At 45.0% G+C, this 23,371-nt stretch overlaps 1 protein-coding gene across 1 annotated transcript in view; it reads right to left on the bottom strand.

The window, feature by feature from the left end:
* PPEF1 (protein phosphatase with EF-hand domain 1) overlaps positions 1–23,371 on the bottom strand; it is a 132,674-nt gene that overhangs the window by 40,962 nt on the left and 68,341 nt on the right. The window contains exons 4-6 of the mRNA XM_063444297.1: positions 17,526–17,653; positions 9,780–9,840; positions 7,219–7,379 (exon numbers count right to left, since the gene is read on the bottom strand). Coding sequence (XP_063300367.1) covers positions 7,219–7,379; positions 9,780–9,840; positions 17,526–17,653 — 350 coding nt within the window. The remainder of the gene's footprint in view (positions 1–7,218; positions 7,380–9,779; positions 9,841–17,525; positions 17,654–23,371) is intronic.

The following is a 23,371-nucleotide window of genomic DNA, read 5'->3' as shown; positions in this document are numbered from 1 at the left end:
GGGAGAAGTGTGGCGAAACCAACCTCGCCACTGTGAACTGGAGAAGCCTGGTTGTTAGCCTCCTGCCCTGTGACTATGGCCCTGCAGGTTAAACCTTTTATTTTCCCTGCAGAAAGGCATATTCGTGCGTTTCTGCCAGGGTGTTCGGTAGATTTGATCTACCGAACAAACTGACGAATGTGCGACCACCTGGGAGCTGGAGTGCGCCTTCAATTTACCTCCCTGAAGCTGCGGTTAACCGCAGCTTAATTGATGAATCCAGGGTGGTCTTTGTTCGGTTGCCGACCACGAGGCGGCGGCCATTTTAATCGTGCGAAAGACCAGCGGTGTTCGGCGAGGATTCTATGGAACTAAAAACGGACACTTATTTGCACGAACACCGCTGAGCCGTCCGTCGCCTGGTTCCTATTCGTACAAGTTTAACCGAACACCGGCATTTGGTATTTTGTATATGAGAATATGTGTTAACCCAGATAGCCATGCCATGGAGCCTATTCGTGGGATTAAAGACTTTGGCTCCATGGCGATTAAACTGTATTTGTGTGGTCTGAGTGCCATTCACCTAATAATGTGCACTCAGACCTGAGCTATCTGGGGATGTGTGACATGTCTGTGTTTTATGTATAAAAGGTAACTTTGTGTATTTTAAGGTGTTTCACTGTATTTTGTGTCCCATGTGTGTAATGGAGTTTTGCCTCTGTCCTGGGAGATAATTGAATTACTTCTCTAATTATCTCCAGGATAGAGGGAGGAGATCAAGATGCATTGTGGGAATGTTTTACTGCTGTGTGTCTGTAATTGGTTTATGTCTGTCCTTTGTTACAGTCTTCCATATGGTCCCCTAGGGGAGTGTCCACCAGGTGGGAGACCTGCATAAATACTGGGCAGGTAGCCCTGAGTAAATGAGTTCCTGCTTAACCCTCAAAGCGATGTGTCGTCTCGTTCTTTGGGGGAATTGGATTGTATGCTGACTGCCAGGAGTGTAAGCGGATTGTATGCTTTTCCTGTTCGGCTGATTCCAGGGTTCGTGTGTTTGCAGTTCGGGAGTTGGTGAATTCGTACAGTTTGCAGTTCGGGAGATTGGTGATTGCAGTAGCTGCTGGTCTATGGGAAAGGGGATTATCGCCTAAACGGTTTTTATCCCCTTCTGAGCGAAACGGTCCGTTACAATCATGCTCTCCTTCTTAAAACTCTTCAATCGCTTGGTCTCTGTGACTCTGTCCTCTCATGGTTTTCCTCTTATCTCTCCCAACGCTCATTCAGTGTCTCTTTTTCTAATGATACCTCCTCCCCTCATCCTGTCTCGGTTGGAGTCCCCCAAGGCTCTGTCCTTGGTCCCCTTCTATTTTCTCTTTATACTGCCTCTCTTGGCAAACTTATTACCTCTTTTGGATTCCGCTACCACCTGTACGCTGATGACACCCAGCTATATCTCTCCTCCCCGGACCTCTCCCCTGCCGTCCTGCAACGTGTCACTGCTTGCCTTTCTTCCATCTCTGACTGGATGTCCTCCCACTTTCTGAAACTCAATATCTCTAAAACTGAGCTCCTTGTCTTTCCTCCTCCTAATACTGATCCTCCTCTTTCGCTCTCCCTTCAAGTTTGTGTTACCCACATCAGTCCATCCTTGCAAGCGCGCTGTCTTGGCGTCATACTTGACTCTGGTCTCACCTTTGAGCCTCACATCCAGCATGTTGCAAAATCCTGTAGATTCCATCTTAAAAACATAGCCCGCATCCGCCCCTTTCTTGCCCCAGATACTACCAAGGAGCTTGTCCATGCTCTAGTAATTTCCTGCATGGATTATTGTAATTGTCCTATTTATAGTTAAATCCCCTCTCATAATATTGTAAAGCACTACGGAATCTGTTGGTGCTATATAAATGGCAATAATAATAACAATAATGTATTCATCTGTTTAATTCCAGTGAAGATACTGATAAAACCTGGACTGTTGGTGGGTCTTGAGGACTGGTTGGGGAAAAGCTGTTCTAATTCTTACACCCCATAAGTGATTTTGAGTACTATTATCTCATGGGTAGATAGAAGCATAGATGAAGGCATGCATGGAAGCCAATATCTTTCTTGCCCCAGATACTACCAAGGAGCTTGTCCATGCTCTAGTAATTTCCTGCATGGATTATTGTAACCCTCTCCTGATTGGTCTTCCCAAAAGCCGTACTGCACCCTTACAGTCCGTAATGAACGCTGCTGCTAGACTGATTTTCCTCTCTAGTTGTTTCTCTCCCACCTCACCCCTCTGCCAGTCCTTACATTGACTTCCTGTATGCTATAGGAGTCAATTCAAGGTACTAACTCACACCTATAAAGCACTGAACAACTCTAGCCCCTCTTATATCTCCTCACAGATCCATAGGTATGTCCCTTCTCGGTCTCTCCGCTCTGCCCGTGACCACCTCCTGTCCGTTGTACGCACCCGTACGGCCAACTCACGCTTGCAGGACTTCTCGCGGGCGGCTCCCTTCCTATGGAATAGCCTGCCTACCACCATCAGACTCTCCCCTAGTCTTGCATCTTTTAAGAAGTGCCTTAAAACCCATCTCTTTAGGAAAGCTTATGGCCTCCAAGACTAACCCCTACCTCACATACCTGTCTCTTGCCCTCTCCTAAAGGGCAGCCCACCTTATTTGACTGCAAATTCCTGTCCTAATGTGTTTTACACCCCACCTCCTATAGAATGTAAGCTCCATTGAGCAGGGTCCTCTTCAACCTATTGTTCCCATAAGATTATTTGTAATTGTCCTATTTATAGTTAAATCCCCTCTCATAATATTGTAAAGTGCTACGGAATCTGTTGGTGCTATATAAATGGCAATAATAATAACAATAATGTATTTATCTGTTTAATTCCAGTGAAGATACTGACAAAACCTGGACTGTTGGTGGGTCTTGAGGACTGGTTGGGGAAAAGCTGTTCTAATTCTTACACCCCATAAGTGATTTTGAGTACTATTATCTCATGGGTAGATAGAAGCATAGATGAAGGCATGCATGGAAGCCAATATCTGGGGTGAGGAAATAGGACTAGCCCTACCTCCACCCTGGGCTTGCATGCATTCTTTTTTTCAGCCCTCACCAATTTTTTTTATTGACTGATTCTTCATAGCAGATTTCTTTGACAAGCAATTTCTAAATGTTAACTTATATGGAGTATTACGTAGCCATCTACATCAAGAGAATATCAGTGATAGTACAAGACAGCTTATTAGCAATTCAATTTAAATATATAAACCTTTTTTTTACTATTTTAAGAGCTTGAGTCCACCTTCTAGCAACATTGCACAACCTAAAATTATTTTGTAAAGTGACTTTCTTCAGTAGGCATACCCTTTTCACACTTACAAAGGAGTATATTCTAGAAGAAAAACATACCATCTAACTTAGTATTGATGACTGGAAAGCTAAAAGTGAGAATAACTTTTAAAAAAAAACGAGCGCAAGAAAAAAAATCAATTTTCACCCATGGAGGGCTCCGCGTAGACTGAGCTCTGCAGGGCAGGGGAAGGCTTATAAAGCCTTGCCCCGCCCTGCCATTAGGCTCAGAGCACTCTGATCGGTGGGTTTAAGCCATCCAATCAGAGTGCTCTGACAGGTAAATGAAGAGACTGACAGGTAAGTCTCTACATTTACCTGTCACAGCACTCTGATTGGTTGGTTTGAAATCCACCAATCAGAGTGCTCTGTGTCATTTTACACAGCGTGGGAAAGTTCTTTGGAATTTTCCCACGCTGTGTAATTTGACTCATAACTCTCTGATTTACTGATTTAGTATTAGTAAATTTGTCTGAAAGACCAATTTAGGTCTTTCAGCCTTTTGGTAGATAACTCCCTGAAACCGTGGGAATTAGGGAGTTATCTACCAAGCGGCTGCAAGAGAAGTCCCGAGGTGCCGAAGTCCCGAAATGCCAAAGTTCCGAAGTGTCGAAGTGCCGAAGTGCCGAAGTTCCGAAGTGTCGAAGTGCCGAAGTTCCGAAGTGCCAAAGTTCCGAAGTGCCAAAGTTCCGAAGTGCCAAAGTTCCGAAGTTGCTGAATTTCCGAAGTGTCGAAGTGCCGAAGTTCCGAACTGCTGAAGTGCCGAAGTTCCGAAGTTGCCGAAGTTCCGAAGTCTTGAAGTGCCGAATTGCCGAAGTCCCGAATCTTCAATGACTGATGTATGTTCAGAGAAATCCCTTTTCAGTTGCACAGCATCTGATAGCCAAAGACTGGAGAGTCACGAGTCTACAAGACATGTACTCTACATCTAGGTGATGGAGAAATTTTGTCACTGGAAGGATCACTGGTATTATACATATACATGTTTTATCTAAAAAAACAAAAACAAACAAACATAATTGGAATCATGAATCTCTTGCCAATAATTTTGTTATCTAGTAACAGGAATATTAGCTAAGTGCATAAGATGAGCCAATGCACTGATTAGCCATAACATTAAAACCACCTACATAATATCATGTAGGTTTCACTTGTGCTTCCAAAACAGGTCTGATGTTTCTAGGCATGAACTCCACAAAACTTTAGAAAGTCCCCTGTGGTATCTGGCACCAAGACATCAGCAGGAGATCCTTTAAGCCCTGTATGTTTTGAGGTGGGCCTCCATGGATCACCTTTTTTATTCCAGCACATCCCACAGATGCTCCATCAGATTGAGATATAGGGAATATGGAGCCTTGAACTCTTTGTTCTTAAATCCATTCCAGAACTACCAGGGAACATCATTGTCATGAAGGGGCATGGTCTGCAACAGTCTCTAGGTAGGTGTTCTGTGTCACAGTATTATCCACCTGAATGCCAGGACCAAATGTTTCCCAGCAGAACATTGAACAGAGCATAACTATGCCTCCACTGGCCTGCCTTCTTCCCATAGTGCATCATGCTGCCATTACTTCCCCAGGTAAACGATGCACATGCACCCGGTCATTCACCTGAAGTAAAAGAAAATGTGATTCATCAGACTAGGCAACCTTCTTCCATTGCTCCATGGTCCAATTCTGATGCTCAAGTCAATTTAAGACACTGGGAGTCATCAGGGGACTCTGAGTGGTCTGCAGATACACAGCCCAATACGCGTCAAAGTGCAATTCACTGTGTGTTCTGACACCTTTCTAACATGGTCAGCATTACGTTTTCCAGCATTTTAAGCAACAGTAGCTCTCCTGGGCAAGCCTTCTCTCCCCATGTGTATCAATGAGCCTTGGGTGCCCATATGCCTGATGCCGGTTCACTGGTTGTCATTCCCAGGGCTGTCTTTAATTTAGTTTGGACCCTGGGCAAGCATTTACTTGGGCCCCCTGACTACATATAGATACGCACAAATACAATAACTGACACACACACGCAGATACACACTGACCGCATATAGATACACACAAGAACATACAGATACACACAGAATACATATAGATACACTGACACACACAGATACAAACACTGGCATACATGCAGATACAAAGGTACACACACTGACTTCATATAGCTACACCAACACACACACTGACACACATACAGACACACAGATACACAACCTGACACACATGCAGATATACAGATACAAACACTGACACATACAGATACACACACAAACACAAATGGACAACATACAGATACAGAGACACATTCTGACAGACGTACTGACACAGACAGCCATACTGAAACACACATACACAAAGACATACTGAACCACACAGACACTGACGGACTCACACACAGACTACAGATACACTGAAAGACATACTGGCACATATACACACAGACAGATGGAGATACTGAAACACACATACACTGACAGACATATTGACAAACACAGACATACAGAACCACACGGACACTGACAGACTCACACATAGACATACAGACATTCTGGCACACATACACACAGACAGACATACTGAAACACACATACAGACATACTGACAGACACACACACACACACAGACATACTGACACACACACACACAGACATACTGACACACTGACAGACACACACACACACAGACATACTGACACACTGACAGACATGCACACATACTGAACCACACAGACACTGACAGACTCACACACACACACAGACATACAGATACACTGACAGACATACTGGCACACTAACACATACACACATACATATATACTGACACACACACACTCAGACACTCATGCAAAATTTGATAACCACCCTCCAGTTTCTTACCTTTTCCTGGAGGGTGGCTTCCATGGGGTCCAGTGGGCTGGCTGGGGTGGCTGGGAGTTAAGCTCTCCCGGCCTGGCCCCCTCCGGAACAGCTCCTTCCTCCCACGCGGCTCCTGTTTCTGTGGGAGGAAGTTGTCACTTCCTCCCAGTCGGCTGCCGAAAAGCAAGGGCCCGGTCGCGCTGTTAAAGCGCCACAGCGCCGACCGGGCCCCTGCTGACACAGGCCCACTGGGTGGCCCTAAGAGCATGGGCCACCCGATGGGCCCCCATAATTTGCGGGCAGAGGGCAAACGGAGCAGCTGTCTTGGGCCCCCCAGCAGGGACAGGGCCCGGGGCAGCTGCCCCATTTGCCCCGCCTTAAAGACGGCCCTGGTCATTCCTTGCACTACTTTTCATAGGTACTAATCACTGAATACCAGGAAAACCTAACAAAACTTGAGTTTTGGAGATGTTCTCAACCCAGTCATTTAGCCATCACTATTTGGCCCTTGTGAAATTGACCAAGATCTTTTCGCTTGCCCATTTTTTCTGCTTCCAAAACATGAAATTAAAGAAGTTATTCCCTTCACATGTCAGTGGTTTTAATATTTCGGCTGATCAGTGTATGTCGCACATTAGAGGAAACATAAGAGGACATAGACATGACATAATGTAAAGCAGTGATGGCCCAAAAGGTAAATCCTCAGATGTTTTAAAACTACAGCTTCCATGATGCTTTGTCATTCTAAAGACATGCAAAGCAAAATGGGTTTTGTGGTTTTACAACATCTGAGGATCTACCTTTGGTACATGGAAAAGCACAGAATACTACATAATTCCCAGTGGCATGTGGATGGTACTCTTACTTTGCTCCATCTTCAGGACTTACTTGAAACAAAGGAAATCTCAGTGTAACACTTTGTAAATCAATCCTAGCTAGAAATGTGCATGGGTTGTAATTGTACCTGTTACTTTTAGGAGCAGCCCTTTTTTGAGTGAACTTTAGATCTACATATGGACCTTGAGAACAGTTACCTTTTCTTGCTTAAGGCCATGGAGTAGAGTGTTTGTATCAGACACAGTCAAAGGAAATGAAATTTGTGGACCATCATAAGAGTCTGGAACTTCAAGAACTTCATAATCCTCAAGTTGCCTTTGTTCTTCTCTTGAGCAGTTGACAATATCAGATATCAAGTCTGTAAAATAGAATTTGTCTTTATTTCATGCTAACTTAAATAGTATTTTTCAGCACACAACTATTAGCACACAACTATTTTTAGTTAGGAGAAGGGATAATTTAAAGATACCCTATAGGCACCCAGACCACTTCATTTAATTGAAGTGGTATGGGTATAGTGTCTATATTGCCCATAGTGCTGCAATGTTAAACAGAGAAACTGCAATGTTTACATTGTAGCACTAAATCTGAAGCTAGTTGTGCTATAGCAGAGCGTGAGGATGTCCAGCGTCACACCAAAGACCTGTCTGAATGCAGGAAGCGCCTCCAGTAGCTGTCAGTGGAAACAGGATGGAGACAGGCGCAGCAAGGACTCAATGGTAATACTCACCTTTCAAACCCTCAGAGGCGTGGGACACACACACACACCTAAATAATTATATAAAGACTATAGAGTTAGAAATATATGTTTATTCCTAAAGCTATAGTGTTCCTTTAAGAGTTAATTACAGAAGCTGCAAGCCGTGGACATTTGTGGCAAAAGCAGGAGCTTCAAAGAGATCCATCTATTATATATAATGCACTGAAAATGTGGGTCATCTTCAGCCTGAGCATTGTTTTTATTGTAATGAGAAATAGCAGAATTTTACAGATTGCTAACTTTGGCACTGACTGTGAGTGGATGGCATGCTGTAATTGGCACTGAAAGCTTTACTTCAGATTTTTTTATGTGATAATCTTAGAGTCTTTATGCTGTATCCAGTTAGATATAATACTCTACCATCCAGACAAAGAGCAAGAGGCATCATAAGAACAAAAAAATACTTAACACTATAGTCACCAAAACAACTTTAGCTTAATGAAGCAGTTTTGGTGTATTGATCAAGCCCCTGCAGTCTCACTGCTCAGTTCTCTGCCATTTAGACACACCTCCCTGCATGTGACTTACACAACCCTCCTACACACTTCCTGTAAAGAGCCATCTAATGTTTACACTTCTTTTATTGCAAATTCTGTTTGGTTTAGAATGTCTTATCTCCTGCTCTGTTAATAGCTTGTTGGACCCTCATATGTGTGATTAAAGCTTAATTTACAGAGCAGGAAATATAAACTTTTAAAGTAAGTTACATCTGATTAGATATAAAACCATTTTGTTATCATGAAGGCTGTGTCGGTTACAGCCAGGGGAGCTGTGGCTAGGGCTGCATAAACACAATCAAAAGTGAATTAACTGCTAAATGCCAGTAAATTGAGCAGTGAAACTGCAGAGGCATTATATGTACACAAAAACTGCTTCATTAAGATAAAGTTGTTTTGGTGTCTGTAGCGTCCCTTTAAATATTATATTTTACTTTTTGTGACAAAGTGTCACTTACCCCCAATCTGAGCACTAGGTAAAGTAACAAGGTCTGATGAGCTGCACACAGCTCACCAAGTGCTGGAGTACATGTGTTTGTATGTGTGTGTGTATGTGTGTGTGTGTAGGGGGGGGGGGGGGGTAGGGGGATATCTGGTCCTTCTGCCATTGTGAAATTGCAGTCTCATGCAATCAAGGATATAATTTTTTAATGTAGGGTAAATTCTTCTTGATCCAAGGATTAATCTGACTGCCATTCTGGGGTCAAGAGGGATTTTTTTCCCCTAGTTTTCCTAAAATTGGAAGTGCTTCAAACTGAGTTTTTTTTTTTTTGCCTTCTTTTGGATCAACAGCAAAAAATAAATGTAAGGAAGGCTGAATTTGATGGATACATGTCTCTTTTCAGCCTATGTAACTATGTAACTATGCAGAGGCCCCACAAACCTAATACATATGCAGAGTAACAGTCTTCTGTGTCTGGCTTGACAAGCCTTCCCAATTATCTCACTCCCGTGCTCAACTAAAGCCCATCCCATCTCCACTCCTGATTGGCTGCTTTGTCTGGGGGACTTTCAGTTTGCATACCTCCCTACACTTTAAGTAGACAAATATAGTACACTTTCATTTTAGGGGCATGAGTGGGGGTGTGCCAGGGGCAGAGCTATTCTGAGAAATTTTATGTGACTTACTAATAACAATGTACGCAATTATAATGTAATTCAGAACAACATAAACATATATAATTTACACATAATGATTTCTAAATGCATCTTTTGTAATTTAAAGACACACTACTGTGAGTTTTATTACTGTGGAGTTCTGTTATACACTCAAGACAACGCAACAATATGGAGCTTCTGGAAAATAGGGACATTAGGATAGTTGGGAGGAATGAGTCAAAACAGTTTGACATAAAACTGTGGGACAGTAGATTCCTAGCACCTTAACCACTACATTTGTCTGTAGTGATAATGCTGCTCAGATTCCATTTTTAGTTACTGAGGACTAAGCTATATTTGCCTTAGTGAATTGAAGAGCTTGTTAAATACTGCATACTCTTACCTGGACCAGGGCCATTCACCTGTGCAAAGTGGTCGATCATAAATGTAAAAAAGTTTGAGAGCTGGTGGAATAAGATAGAGAATCACTTTACAAAGAGTACAATTTTATTTTATTTACAATTCATACACATATGCCCAAATATAACACATACCCCTATAATATACACTTGTGCATTTGCTTCTTGTAACAAACCAGAGTTTTTTAGCACATCAACTCCATTGATTGAGTTTCATCTACAGTTCTCAAAATGTTTGGGCATTACTATTGCATGATGCTAAACCAAGCTATCACTGGGGCTGTAGGTAAATAACAGCTGGTGTTCTACCTGTTGAACAAGCACCCTACTTACTTCTTCAAGAATTAAGGTATATGTGCTCTACGGACAACTAGAAAAAGTGAGATTAGCGAGATTCTCTAAATTGGAAAGTACAGGTTCTCTGAAAGGACTCTTTTATTGGACAATATTTTTCAGGTGAATACACTAAGGTATATTTTAATAGATGATAAGTGGATCTGTGTTAGTGATTTATTTTTATTTATTGACACACCGCTGCTAGTTTTACTTTATTTTTTTTTTCCATCTTGCTCTTTGATTTGATCTAATCGTAACATTTTATTGCACTACTCATTTACTCAGTAGGAGAGATTTTTTTATTTAGCGCGGTTTCTAATTTCTAGTGATTTCGCCCTGCTGGCAGGGCCGGTGCAAGGATTCGGGCGCCTGGAGAATCGGCACGGCGCTAGGGGGGAGGGCTTGCAGCTCAAGAGCCACTTGCCTAGTGCTGCGGCCCAAGATAGGGGAAACAGCAGGCTGGCGCTCTAGGCGAAATCCTTAATTCGCCTAACGGTTGCGTCTGCCCTGCCTGCCGGGATGAGTCTTGCAGTGCTTGCTACCTGCAGTTAGGAGATGATTGTCTGTAGCAGAAATAGCCATCCTTCAGTATGGGAAAAACGGTCCAATTGACAAAGCCGAGAGAAATCGGCGAAACGCGTTTTGGACTGCTACCAGTGTAATGTATGTATTTTATTGATTTTAAATGTCTATATAATACAGGTTTTATTGATTGACATACACCTGGTACATCTTCTATCCTGCTGAAAGAGGGAAGGAGTCATCCCCTTAAAAGGACTCACGGGCTAATACACTCAGAGTCAGGTTACAGGCTCTGATCCAGGTGAGAAGCAACCTTCACCTTTATTTACACAATATAATGTTATCATAAGGATTTCAACACCAGGGCGAGTCTTCCCTGTTTTCTCTTTGTTTCTTTTGAGGAACATACTGCATTCGGAGTAAAGAATACCCAAATATCTTACATACCCTTAAGAAATTGCTGGGGAGTAAGTGACCATTATTGAGCGCTACGCACTTTCACTGTTACATATTGTTTATGTATATAGTGTATTTGTTTGATATATAGAAATATAACTGGTCAGTTCTTTGCAATATCCTAATGTGCATATTGTGATTATGCAAACAATGCATTTTCCAGTTTCACCAACAGAGGGCAATGGAGAGTCAACACATTTCTGAAAATAAAAATCTCCTTTTAAAACAAGAATATCCCAATGGCAAACCCAAACCAAGGGTGAAAGCAGTCCAAATTGCCTCCTTGTACCTGCCTCCCCAAAACAGAACACCATTCCAAGACAGGGCCCATATTTGGTGGAAAGGAGGCTGACCTGCAGCTCTCTACAAGTACAAAGGTAATAGAGAATTCTCTTACATTTCTTTCCCATCGAATGTAGAGTAACCTGGGGGGAGACGCTGAACATGTTGATTCCCAGATTAGTCAGTACTTTCATTCTATTTATCTCAAAGCCAAATCAATGTTCAGGATTGAGTACAGTTGTAACAAAGTAACTTACCCAGCCAACCTCATCATCTCCCATAGCATGTAACTGCCACTGGGGATAAGTGTCAACAACACGCTCTCCATTAAGTCCTATCAGCCGCTGCAGAGAATACAGAGTGGCTGGTGTTCTAATACAATAGGTTGGGTATCTGAGCCAACTGCCCAACATCCTGGTATTAAACTGGTGGAGACTGTAATTCCCTCCACAAGTACAGGAAAAATATCCTTTTCTTTTAGTAGTTGTGGGTAGAGGCAAGTGGCACTCTGTCCCAATGCTGCTTGGGCTCATCCACTATTGTAGAGCTCTACTCTACTGTCACACTTGCAGGAGCAACAACGAGTTGGGGGCAGAGTCCAGTGGCACTCTGTCTCAATGCCAGAGCTTCAGGTGGGGTTGTGGGGAGCTCCTTATTCTGCGGCTGATGAGGAAGCCCGCTCACCTCTTCTCCCTGGTACATATTCGGCCACTGGGGAGTGAGGATGTTGACCTCCCCTCCCAGAAGGTCTTTCTGCTGCTAGAGAGATAGCGCCATATCCCAGACACTCACTCTGCTAGTGGAAAGATGTCAGGGTGGCTGAGGCCCCCATGTCAATGAGTTGGGGATCTGGGCCGACTGCCCAGCATCTCTGTGATTCAGGTGTGGAAACCACAGTCCCATCCACACCTCCTTTACCAATACCCTGATGCCAGCTCTTCTGCTGTAATGACGGTAACTGTAACTTCAGTGGCTAATATTTGAGAGTCCAGTACCACTGAAAGTTTCAGACAGAGTCCGCCAACACTCTGCCCTACTGCCAGCTCTTCTGCTTGGACCCATTTCCACACTGTTGTACGGCAACCTGTTTCCTCCCCCGAAACTGGATCTCCTGCACAAAGGTCAGTGACGTTCTGCCCTGATGCCAGCTCTTTAGCTGGAGTTTCAACATATCCTAAGTCCATGGACTCCAAGGCATGCATGCATTCTGCAGTCTTTGGTATGCCCTCTCCAGCTCCCACTCCTGTGTAGCCAGACTGACCAGACCCAGTTCCAGTTCTGGCACTCCTTCAAGATCCAGCTGGAGTTCTCTGGTTTCCCAAATTTTCCAGAAACACAATTCATAGTCACTTCCAAAATTGCTGTTTTCCTCAAAACTCCTCCACAATAATCCAAGGTCATCAAAATCAACCAATTATAAAACTGCATGACACACAAGTGCAAATACACAGGTGCAAATACAGTGCAGGGCGCCACAAGCACTATATATATATATATATATATATGTATATATGTATATATATATATATATATATATATATATATATATATATACATACATATATATATATAGTGGTTATAGTTACCAACATTGTTGAGTTGAGGATCAGACTCACATATAAAAGATAAACCAAAAAATCTTAGTGCAAAACTTTAAAATACACAAAAATATAAAAAGAAAGTGGGAATAGGAGATATAGGAATAGGAGAATAAACCTGCCTCAGCTAGGAGTGAGGGAGGGCTCCTCCAGATATGTATTTTGTGAGGTGAGAAAATTAAAATTTAATATAGAAATCCACAGCATTTTCTCTGCGTTGAGCATTACCCCAGAAGGACTCCTGCCAAGCAGTATCTGAGACCTGGACTCTCTGTTTCCTGACTACCCGAGAAGGAAACTGCAACGAGACCTCATTAGCTGACTGTTGATCCTCGGGATTAAGTCTTTTTTGAGGAAACAAGCGCTTGTGCACATATTAATTCATTTCAATTGTGCCTCTACATTTGTGAGTGTTCCCACTTTCTTTTTATATTTTTGTGTATGTTAAAGTTTTGTACTATGATTTTTTTGTTTATCTTTTATATGTGAGTCTGATTCTCAACTCAACATTTTTGGTAACTATAAGCACTATATATATTGTGCTTGTGGCGCCCTGCACTGTATTTTCACCTGTGTATTTGCTCTTCTGTGTTATACAGTTTTACACTTGGCTTTTATCAGAGGGATTCAGGGAGTGTTTTCCCATTTTTAAACGGCTTTTCTCCACTATCTGCACTTTTGACATTCTCATTTATCTGTCCCCTTTTCTGGTTACATCAAAATTATCCCCCTCAGAAAAACCATCCCCCTCTGGACTGCATTGCTCCTGTGCTGCACACCATTGTAGCACTCAATATTGGCCATCCACAGGGCGGGACGAGGGATACGAAGCAGCCCTGGAAAAAAAATCTATGCCATTGTGCTATGTAGGGTGTTATATATATATATATTGATACATTTCTTCTTCTAATTCAAAATTTTAGTCCATTCAGGGTAATTAAATTTTACAGCAGTAAAGCATACTCACACACAGACACAGACAATCTTACTGATGCACACAAATAGGCTCATTGACAGACAATCTCAATGACACACACAGACAAGGTTACTGGCACACACACAAATTTAGTACAGACAAACTCTGATACACACACAAGCTTACTACAGACAAGCTCACTGTCACACACACACGCTCACTACAGACAAGCTCACTGACGCGCACACACTCTCCCTACAGACAGGCCCATTGACACACACACGCTCCCTACAGAAAAGCTCACTAACACACAGATTCACTACAGACAAGCTCACTGACACACATATGGGCACTACAGACAAGCTCACGATCACACACATGCTTACTACAGACAGGCTCCGACACACCCATGCTCCTTACAGACAAGCTCACTAACACGCACACACACATATGATCCCTACAGACAAGCTCACTGACACACATACAAGCTCACTCACTAGCAGGCACACACACACACAAATTCACTAGCAGGCGCGCACACACAGAGGCTCCCTCACTAGCAGATGCGCACACACAGAGACAGGCAGACAGCCACACACAGACACAATTAGCCAGACACACACAGGCAGACACACACACACACACACAGTCACACACACACACAGGAAGTCACACACAAAAAGACAGTCACACACACACAGGCAGTCACACACACACAGTAGTCACACACACAGTCAAACACACACACAGTCACACACAGTCAAACACACACACACACACACACACACACAAAGGCAGTCACACACACACACACACACAGTCAGACAGTCACACACATAGGCAGTCACACAATCACACACACAGGCAGTCACACACACAGGCAGACAGTCACACACACACACACACACACACACAGTCAGTCACACACACAGTCACACACACACACAGGCACACAGTCACACACTCACAGGCAGTCACACTGACCTGCTTCTTACCTCCACATCCCTTGGAGCTCCTGGAAGCTGGTTGTTGGGGAAGCAGGGACTCCTTCCTGCTTCCCATGCAGCAGTTACCAGGGCCACACGCTAAGCCCCGCCCGCCACACAATAGGCTCCGCCCCGCCGCAAATGTATTTTTATAATCCCGGCCGGCCATGTGTGAGCTGTGCCAGCCGCCTGGCTCCCCATGCTCCCATGGGCCCTGTGCGGCCGCACAGCTCACACATAGCCGGCCGGGATTACAGGAGCCTGAGCAATGATTAGGGCTGTCAGCCCAGTCCCAGGTGCCGCGGCCCACCAGGAACTTTCCCGGTGGGTCAGTCCGGCCCTGGCCATTCAGGTCAACTTCCATATGAACCACTCCAGGTAAATTATCCATTTGGTCCAGGTCTGTTTTTCCAGGAGATACATCCGAAATTCGACCTGGTCCTGTTTGTTGCCCAGGATTGGGGAGGTACATGCCCGGTTCTTGGCAACAGACATTGAGGGCTTCACCCCAAAGGGCCTGCCGAATATCTCCCCCGCATTGCAGGAATGCTTTCTCTGAGACGGGCTCATCCACAGGGCTTGTATATGCCTCTGGAATTCGAACACACTTTTCCGACTTCACAGGCTCACAGAACAGCTAGTCGTTGGTACCTCTGTCTGTTTTCTCTCCTGAGCCGCTCATCAACTAAAGCCGATATCGATCTTCAGCCAAAGTGTGTTTGCCAAAAAAGAAGAGTCTCTCTTACACTTGCCTCTGGAACTTCTCAGCGGATGAAGCCACCTCACGAGTGATGGCTTGACCTCCTTCCATGAGTTCTGCTCTTGTCATTGGTCCCGGGGGTGGTTTGGAACTGCTGTGTAAGGGAGGAAACAGATCTCGCTCTTGCCACCAGATGTGACAGAGCTCTCATACTCCAACTGAGTACTTCCACCAAGTCCACCACCTTACTCACTGCCAAAGGGGACCCTGGAGCACTCCAGACCTAGTCAAAGTTTGACTGGGGTCTCTCAGGAACTCTTCTGCCCGACCAAGATTCAGCTCTTTTCTTCCAGGCAGGTATTGTCCCCTCTGACTTTGCTTCTTCAACTCCTCTCCCAGGCAGGTATCAACAAGTCCTGCAGCAGGGACGAAACATGTAGACGTGCTGTGTGTTTTTTTTCCCGCTATATTTTTTATCATTATTTGGTGTGCAGAGCATCTATTGTGAAGCCGCGGTCTTTTGAGAAGTTACCGACCACGGCGTTACATTTACTCTGCATCACCTAAGTGATTTCAAGCAACGAGTTTTGGCGTGTGCAAATTATTTTAGTCACTCAGTACTCAGTGACTTTCTTATTCTGGAGCTGTAATCAACCTTTTATTATCCGGATTGATACCTCGGGTGGGAGCCCCCCAAGGTCAGGTACTTTATAATCTAGTGTGTCAGTTGTTTTTTTAAGACATTGACTTTAGATATTTCAGAACACATCTTTCATGCTTTTTTATTATGTCTGCTTTTGATTTATTCTCTTCCTCTAATAGAGGGGTGCCGGTTTAAGTATTTATGTTGTTTATTGTTTTTCTGCTTCACTATTACACGTGTCAGAGAGGGGTTTTGTCGATTTTTACAACAGCTGGTGAGTCTACCCCCTCTCTGCTTTCACATTAGACCTTCCATTTGGGCTGCAACATGCTGCTTCTTTTTAAATTGAAGCTGTTGCAGTTTTCCCCATTAAGGAGGTGTATGTTGTTAACAGGTATTAGAACCAGAAACTTTATTGCTACATTACTGGATCGTGTTACATATCCCACTAAAGAGGCTTACTTATATTGAAAGGGAAATAACTTTTTTGATTTTTTTAATACTGCTGTATTAAAGGTATATTTAATACAGGAACCTTTTTTTATTTTTTACTTCCACCTACACTGTTGGAGCTCACATACAATATCTTGAATTTATAGTTTCTATTTGCCAAGTCGCTTTTTCTTTATGTAGCTGCCCATTTCATTGTACATATTGGTTACCATTTTTTTTTATTAATTTACCTAGTACTAACTATGAGTTTAATTCTAGGAACAATTAAACAGGATACTTACCTTCCACTCAAAGTGGGTGTAAGTTGCACTGCAGTAACCTAAACCTAATCAGTCTTACACGAGGATCAATAACACAGGCAAACTTCCACTACAACACAGGCACAGCAAGAGTAATGGCAGTTAGTCCCTGTCTGTTGGTCTCTCTCCCCCTTAATAACAGCAGTTAAAGTGTCTGGAACAATTCTGCTTGGAAGTATGGGTTTTTAACTGTGCCTCCATTTTTTTCCTCGTTTGATCAACATTTAGTATCTTTCCCCTAACCATTAATAAAAAAATGTCCCCACCTCTTCAATGAACAGGAGATATGATCCCTTTTTGTAACTGGAATGGAACTGAAAATACCGAATAGACGAACATGCTCGTCCATTGCATGAGTCGTTTGCTTGGTTATTTGGAATTTGTCCGATCTGCGGAATTTTGATTCGGCCAAAGAAAAATGTACAATTCTAATTCTAACACAGTTACTTTACAAATATTGTTGCTTATGTATAGTAAGATATTGGTATATTTTCCAATCATATAAAAATGAAATTTAAAAAAATGAAATCATTCCTAACCTGAAGCTGAGCTTGTTCTTCAGCATATTCTATGGACTGAAATATACTGAGTGTGTAACGTCTTCTCATTTCTAGTCGGGCTGTATAGAAACGATACCATCGCTGAATAAGAACTGCTGCTTTTATTGCTATTTTTAATCATAAAAAGAGATGGCAATAAGAATTAGTGGGCGTAGTTCATATTTGTACATATCTTAGCAGTTTTTCATAGAACATAATTAGGCACAATAATAACTGCATCTCACTGTCTTACCTTAAGGGGTTAAGCTTTTAACGTTTAACCACATACTGCTCCAGATGATGGCCATTTTACATGTCCTGGTCTCTCCTCCTCTGGCCCTGGCTTCAATGTGAAAGCCTTAGACTCAGCGCCAGTGACGCTCTCAAAATTGTGAAGGCTTCCAATTGAGAAAAATACATTATAAAGATGAGCTAAAGATTTGAAAATCAGCCTCATATGTTACCTTAAACCCAATATCTTAAGCTCTGAGCCCCCCAATGTTGGTGGCTTACAAATTCCAGAATTAATTAAAAGCAATAGATGGCAAAAGAATCATGGGAGTTGTCTCAGCACAATTTCTGTCACTTCAATGTTTTTAACTTAAAGGGACACTATAGTCACCAGAACAACTACAGCTTATTGAATTTGTTCTGGTGAGTAGAATCATTAACTGCAGGCTTTTTGCAGTGTTTACATTACAGCCTAGTGATAACTTCACTGGCCACTCCTCAGATGACTGTTAGAGATCCGCCCTGGGTTATGGCTGCCTAAAATGCATCCAAACATTCAGTGTCTCCTCCCTCTGCATGCAGACACTGAACTTTCCTCATAGAGATTCATTGATTCAATTCATCTCTACGCTGATTGGCCAGGGCTGTGTTTGAATCATGCTGGCTCTGCCCCTGATCTGCCTCCTTGTCAGTCTGAGCCAATCCTATGGGGAAGCATTGTGATTGGATCAGGCTACCACTCCTGATGATGTCAGCATACTGCTTGTTTTTCTGAGTCTAACAGCATAGACTATATTTATGGAGGCATGAGGGGCCAAGGGGGGCTAAATGGGGTTTTTAACAACATAGGGTCAGGAATACATGTTTGTGTTCCTGACCCTAAAGTGATTGTAGCGGAGAGCTGATTTCCCGCAGCTATTCTCCACTTTAGATCCAAGGGAGGCTCAGGAACAAGTCAGTAGTAAATCCACAGCAAAGTTTCCAGCAGGTAAAAAGGTACAGCAATATCCCCACAGCACTCCCAATAACTGGACGACACACAGTTTCAGGAGTAGAACTGACAATCGTTTATTCCAAGGTTTCTTATAAAGCCTGCTCCCATGCAAGGGAGGGAACTACAGTAATTATGACAGTAACCAATACCATTCTTGTTACCTCCCACACATCTCCTCCCCTCAGAGTGGGTCATAATCCCCTTAAGTTGTACATTACTTTACCCCAAACTTGGATGTACCCCTAAACCATCATATATCCTTAATATCAGGGTACCGCTAGGTAGCCCTGATCTGGGTGAATATAATATCCAAAATTCACCCAGATCGGACCAGTGGTTCGGTAGTTACAGGCAGGTGAAGTTTGACCGACCGCACACGAGTTGGTATCCGAAAAGGGTTCCATGAGAATGGGCCCTGCGGTCGGTCTCCGTTCGGCAGTTAAAACAGACATTTATAATTGCCATCCACATTTACATTCACCTAGATAGTGATTCCCTCATTCGGTACTTTATTACTACCGAATGGGGATTCGTTATGTTTCTCCGTTCGGCAGTTACGGAGCTCTGGAGGTCTCAGCGGTGTTTGGTTGTTTGAGTGTCCGATTTGAGTTCCAGGCACTCGACGACCAAACACCGCTGGGATTTTCATGCGTAAGATGGCCGCCGCCACGTGTACGCATGCCGAATGGCGGCCACCCAGATACAATGTTAATAAGCCGGTTAACTTGCGGCTGGAAAGAATGTGAACTTTAATTGCTGGCACACTTCTTTCCGGGGTGGTCCCTCCGTTCGGTAGTTTCCATAAGTATGTAGTACGGATGGAAACTACCGAACAACATACAATTCACATAGTAAATAGACGAATAACAATTTCAACATAGGTAAAAATATAACGGATACAGTTACACAGGCATTTTGCAGGACAGGCTTACTGCATTCCGCTACACTGCTCCCCCTTGCCCACAAGCCGGCATACACAGTCTGATCCCACACGGATCGGCTTGGGGATGACCGGGGTGCTCACGGATCATTTCTCCAGATCAGTTTGTCGTGACAACCCGTCGGCGTTTCCATTTTGCTTACCCGGGCGGTATTGAATGTTAAAGTCAAAAGGCTGCAGCGCCAAACTCCAGCGCAGCAGCCTGGCATTGTCCCCAGCCACCCGGTTCAGCCAGACTAACGGGTTGTGATCCGTGAGCAGAGAAAAAGCCTGTCCATACAAATAGGGTTGCAATTTCTTCAAGGCCCACACCACAGCCAGGCATTCCTTCTCGATGGCGGCGTAGCTTACTTCCCGGGGTAAAAGTTTGCGACTGATGTAAGCCACTGGATGTTCTCCGCCATCGGCCCCGACTTGGCTTAATACTGCCCCCAATCCAAACATAGAAGCGTCTGTGTGAACAAGAAAACGTTTAGTTGGATTGGGAGCGGCCAAGACAGGGGCATTAACAAGTGCATCTTTCAAGTGTTGGAATGCCTGCTCACACTCCGGGGTCCAGGTTACTTGGCGGGGAAGGTTTTTTCGTGTCAGGTCAGTGAGGGGTTTGGCCAGGGCACTATAATTGGGAACAAACTTCCGGTAATACCCTGCTGTCCCTAGGAAGGCTAACACCTGAGTTTTAGTTTTCGGGGTAGGCCACTGTGATACCGCCTCTACTTTGGCGGGTTCCGGCTTCTGCTTACCACAGCCCACTCTGTGGCCCAGGTACTGTACCTCGGCCATCCCAATACTACATTTAGCTGGTTTTAGGGTCAAACCAGCCTCCCTGATCCTGTCTAGAACCGCTCCTACATGGGCCAAGTGTTCCTGCCAGGTATCGCTAAATATGGCAATATCATCGAGATATGCGCAGGTATAGTCTTGGAACCCATCTAGGAGGCGGTCCACCATCCGCTGGAAGGTAGCCGGCGCGTTTTTCATCCCAAACGGCATGACCTTAAATTGGTACAGGCCGAATGGGGTGACAAAGGCGGACTTAGGGATGGCGTCCGGGGCCAAGGGAATCTGCCAATACCCTTTGCACAGATCAATCGTGGTAAGGTATTGCCCCCTGGCCATCCGGTCTAGTAACTCATCTATCCTAGGCATTGGGTATGCGTCGGATACGGTCTTCTCATTCAATCTCCTGTAGTCCACGCAGAAGCGGGTCGTGCCGTCCCGCTTTGGTACGAGGACCACTGGAGATGCCCAGGGACTATCTGAGGGCTCAATCACTCCTAACTGTATCATCTCCTCTATCTCTTTGCGCATATTCTCCCGGACCGCTTCAGGGATGCGGTACGGGGTCTGGCGCATGGGAAGTTGACCTGGGGTGTCTACTCGGTGGGTCGCCAGAGGGGTGTATCCAGGTACATTAGAAAAGGTCTCCTGCTTTTCCTGCAGTAGTTGTTGTACCTCGATACGCTCCTGTGGGCTCAACCGATCCCCCAATACAACTGCTCCTAAATCCCCAGCCAGCTGTCCGTCCTCTAACAGATCGGGGAGGGGTAGGCTGTCGCTTTCTTCAGAGGTGGGGGCGCAGATAGCTGTCACCTCCTCTGAACGTTCCTGGTAAGGTTTCAGCATGTTCACATGGATCATGCGTCGCCCCCCATTCCCTGCGCAGTGGCCAATTATATACGTGGTGTCACATCGTTGTTCTACCACTTTATAAGGGCCTTGCCAGGCAGCCTGTAGCTTATCATGTCGGACAGGTTTTAAAATTAAAACTTTCTGTCCGACCTGAAAGCTGCGGTCCCTGGCGCCCCTATCGTACCAGGTGCGCTGACGCGTCTGAGCTGCCTGTAGGTTTTCCTTTACCGTCTTAGTGAGTGCTTCCAGGCGATCTCGGAGGGCCAACACATATGGTACAATAGGGGTACCGTCCACGCTACGGTCTCCCTCCCAGTGTTCTCTAATCAAGTCTAGGGGTCCCCTTACTCTCCTCCCGAATAGCAGTTCAAAGGGGGAAAATCCTGTAGATTCCTGCGGCACCTCCCTGTAAGCAAACAGTAAGTGCGGCAGGAATTTTTCCCAGTCTCGGTGAGTCTCTGCGAAGGTTCGGAGCATCTGTTTTAAGGTGCCATTGAACCGTTCGCAGAGCCCATTAGTCTGGGGGTGGTACGGAGCACTAATTATGGGCTTAATTTTACAGAACTTCCAGAGTTGTTGGGTGACCTCTGCCGTGAACTGAGTGCCCTGATCCGAGATGATCTCCCTGGGTAACCCCATCCGGGAGAAAATCTGCATCAGCGCCTCAGCCACCGTCTCTGCATGTATATTAGTTAAGGCTACTGCCTCGGGGTAGCGAGTGGCGTAGTCCACTACGGTCAAGATGTACCGTTTGCCCGATGGGCTAGGCTTCCGGAAGGGGCCTACAATATCTACGGCAACCCTATGAAAGGGTTCCTCAATTATGGGTAGGGGGTGCAGCTTCGCCTTACGCTTATCCCCCCTCTTTCCCACCCTCTGGCACGTATCGCAGGTATTACAATACCTGCGCACCTCCTGGCTAATCCCTGGCCAGAAGAAACTTTGGGTCAACCGATATCTGGTACGGCTGACCCCCAAATGTCCGGATAGCGGAATATCGTGCGCTATCCGGAGTAATTCGGTTCGGTACCTCTGAGGTACCACCAGCTGTCTTGTAGCAATGGGGTCTGACCCATCTATCTGTTTATTCGTTTCCCGGTACAATAACTGTCTGTCCCATACAAATCTTTCCCCCTCCGCCCCCGGTTGGATAGAGGTGACCTTGTCTCGGTATACTTGTAAGGTAGGGTCAGTGATTACCTCGGCTACAAACTCGTCAGGAGGGGCCCAAGGGATACAGTCTAGGGAAGGGGAGGAATCTCTTACCTGGACCTCCGGCAGTGCGTTGTTTTGTTGGGTGCGGGCCTGTTGCCTGGTGACTACTGGGTGTGCTTCCTCAGTAGTTTGTGGTTCAAATGCGGAGGTGAGTTTGCCCAGATCATTCCCCAGGACCACCTCAGCAGGTAATTGCGGCATTAGTCCCACTTCCACATTCCCGAACCCCGCACCCCAATGTAAGTGTATCCTGGCTGTGTCTAGCCGATACACGGCTCCCCCTGCAACCCTGACAGCCACAGTCTTATTCAGTTTGGCCTTGTCAGAAACCAAATGACTTTGCACCAGGGTGATGGTGGCTCCCGAGTCTCTGAGCCCCTGCATAGGCTTCCCTTCCAGATACACGGTCTGCCTATGGTGCTGGCGATTATCCGCCTGTGCCTGTAAGGGGTTGGCCTCATGCAGCACTTCCCACTGTTCCACAGTCGTGACTGGAACGGCAGAGCTGTAGGGAAGTGGTACCTCGTCCTGGTAGTGATGCGCTGCTGCTCTCGGTGGTGGTGGTGGAGGCCCTGGTCGGATCCAGGTGTTGCGGTCCCTGGACTGCGGACAATCTCGCTGGTAATGTCCCCACCTCTGGCATCGGTGGCATTGCACAGAAGCAGGTGTGCGGTATCTCTGCTGCGCTGCTGCTGGTGCTGGTGGAGGAAGGTGTCTTGGTGGGGGTTGAGGGTTAGGAGAGAATGAATTTACCCCTAGTGGCCGCATGGCAGGTTTGGTACCCACTGCCTTGGTTTGTCTGCGAGCATCCATAAAGTCATCTGCCTTTTTGGC

This window comes from Pelobates fuscus, chromosome 1 (assembly GCF_036172605.1).
Source record: "Pelobates fuscus isolate aPelFus1 chromosome 1, aPelFus1.pri, whole genome shotgun sequence".
Classification (NCBI taxonomy): domain Eukaryota; kingdom Metazoa; phylum Chordata; class Amphibia; order Anura; family Pelobatidae; genus Pelobates; species Pelobates fuscus.
This window is presented reverse-complemented; position numbering and strand designations above follow the sequence as displayed.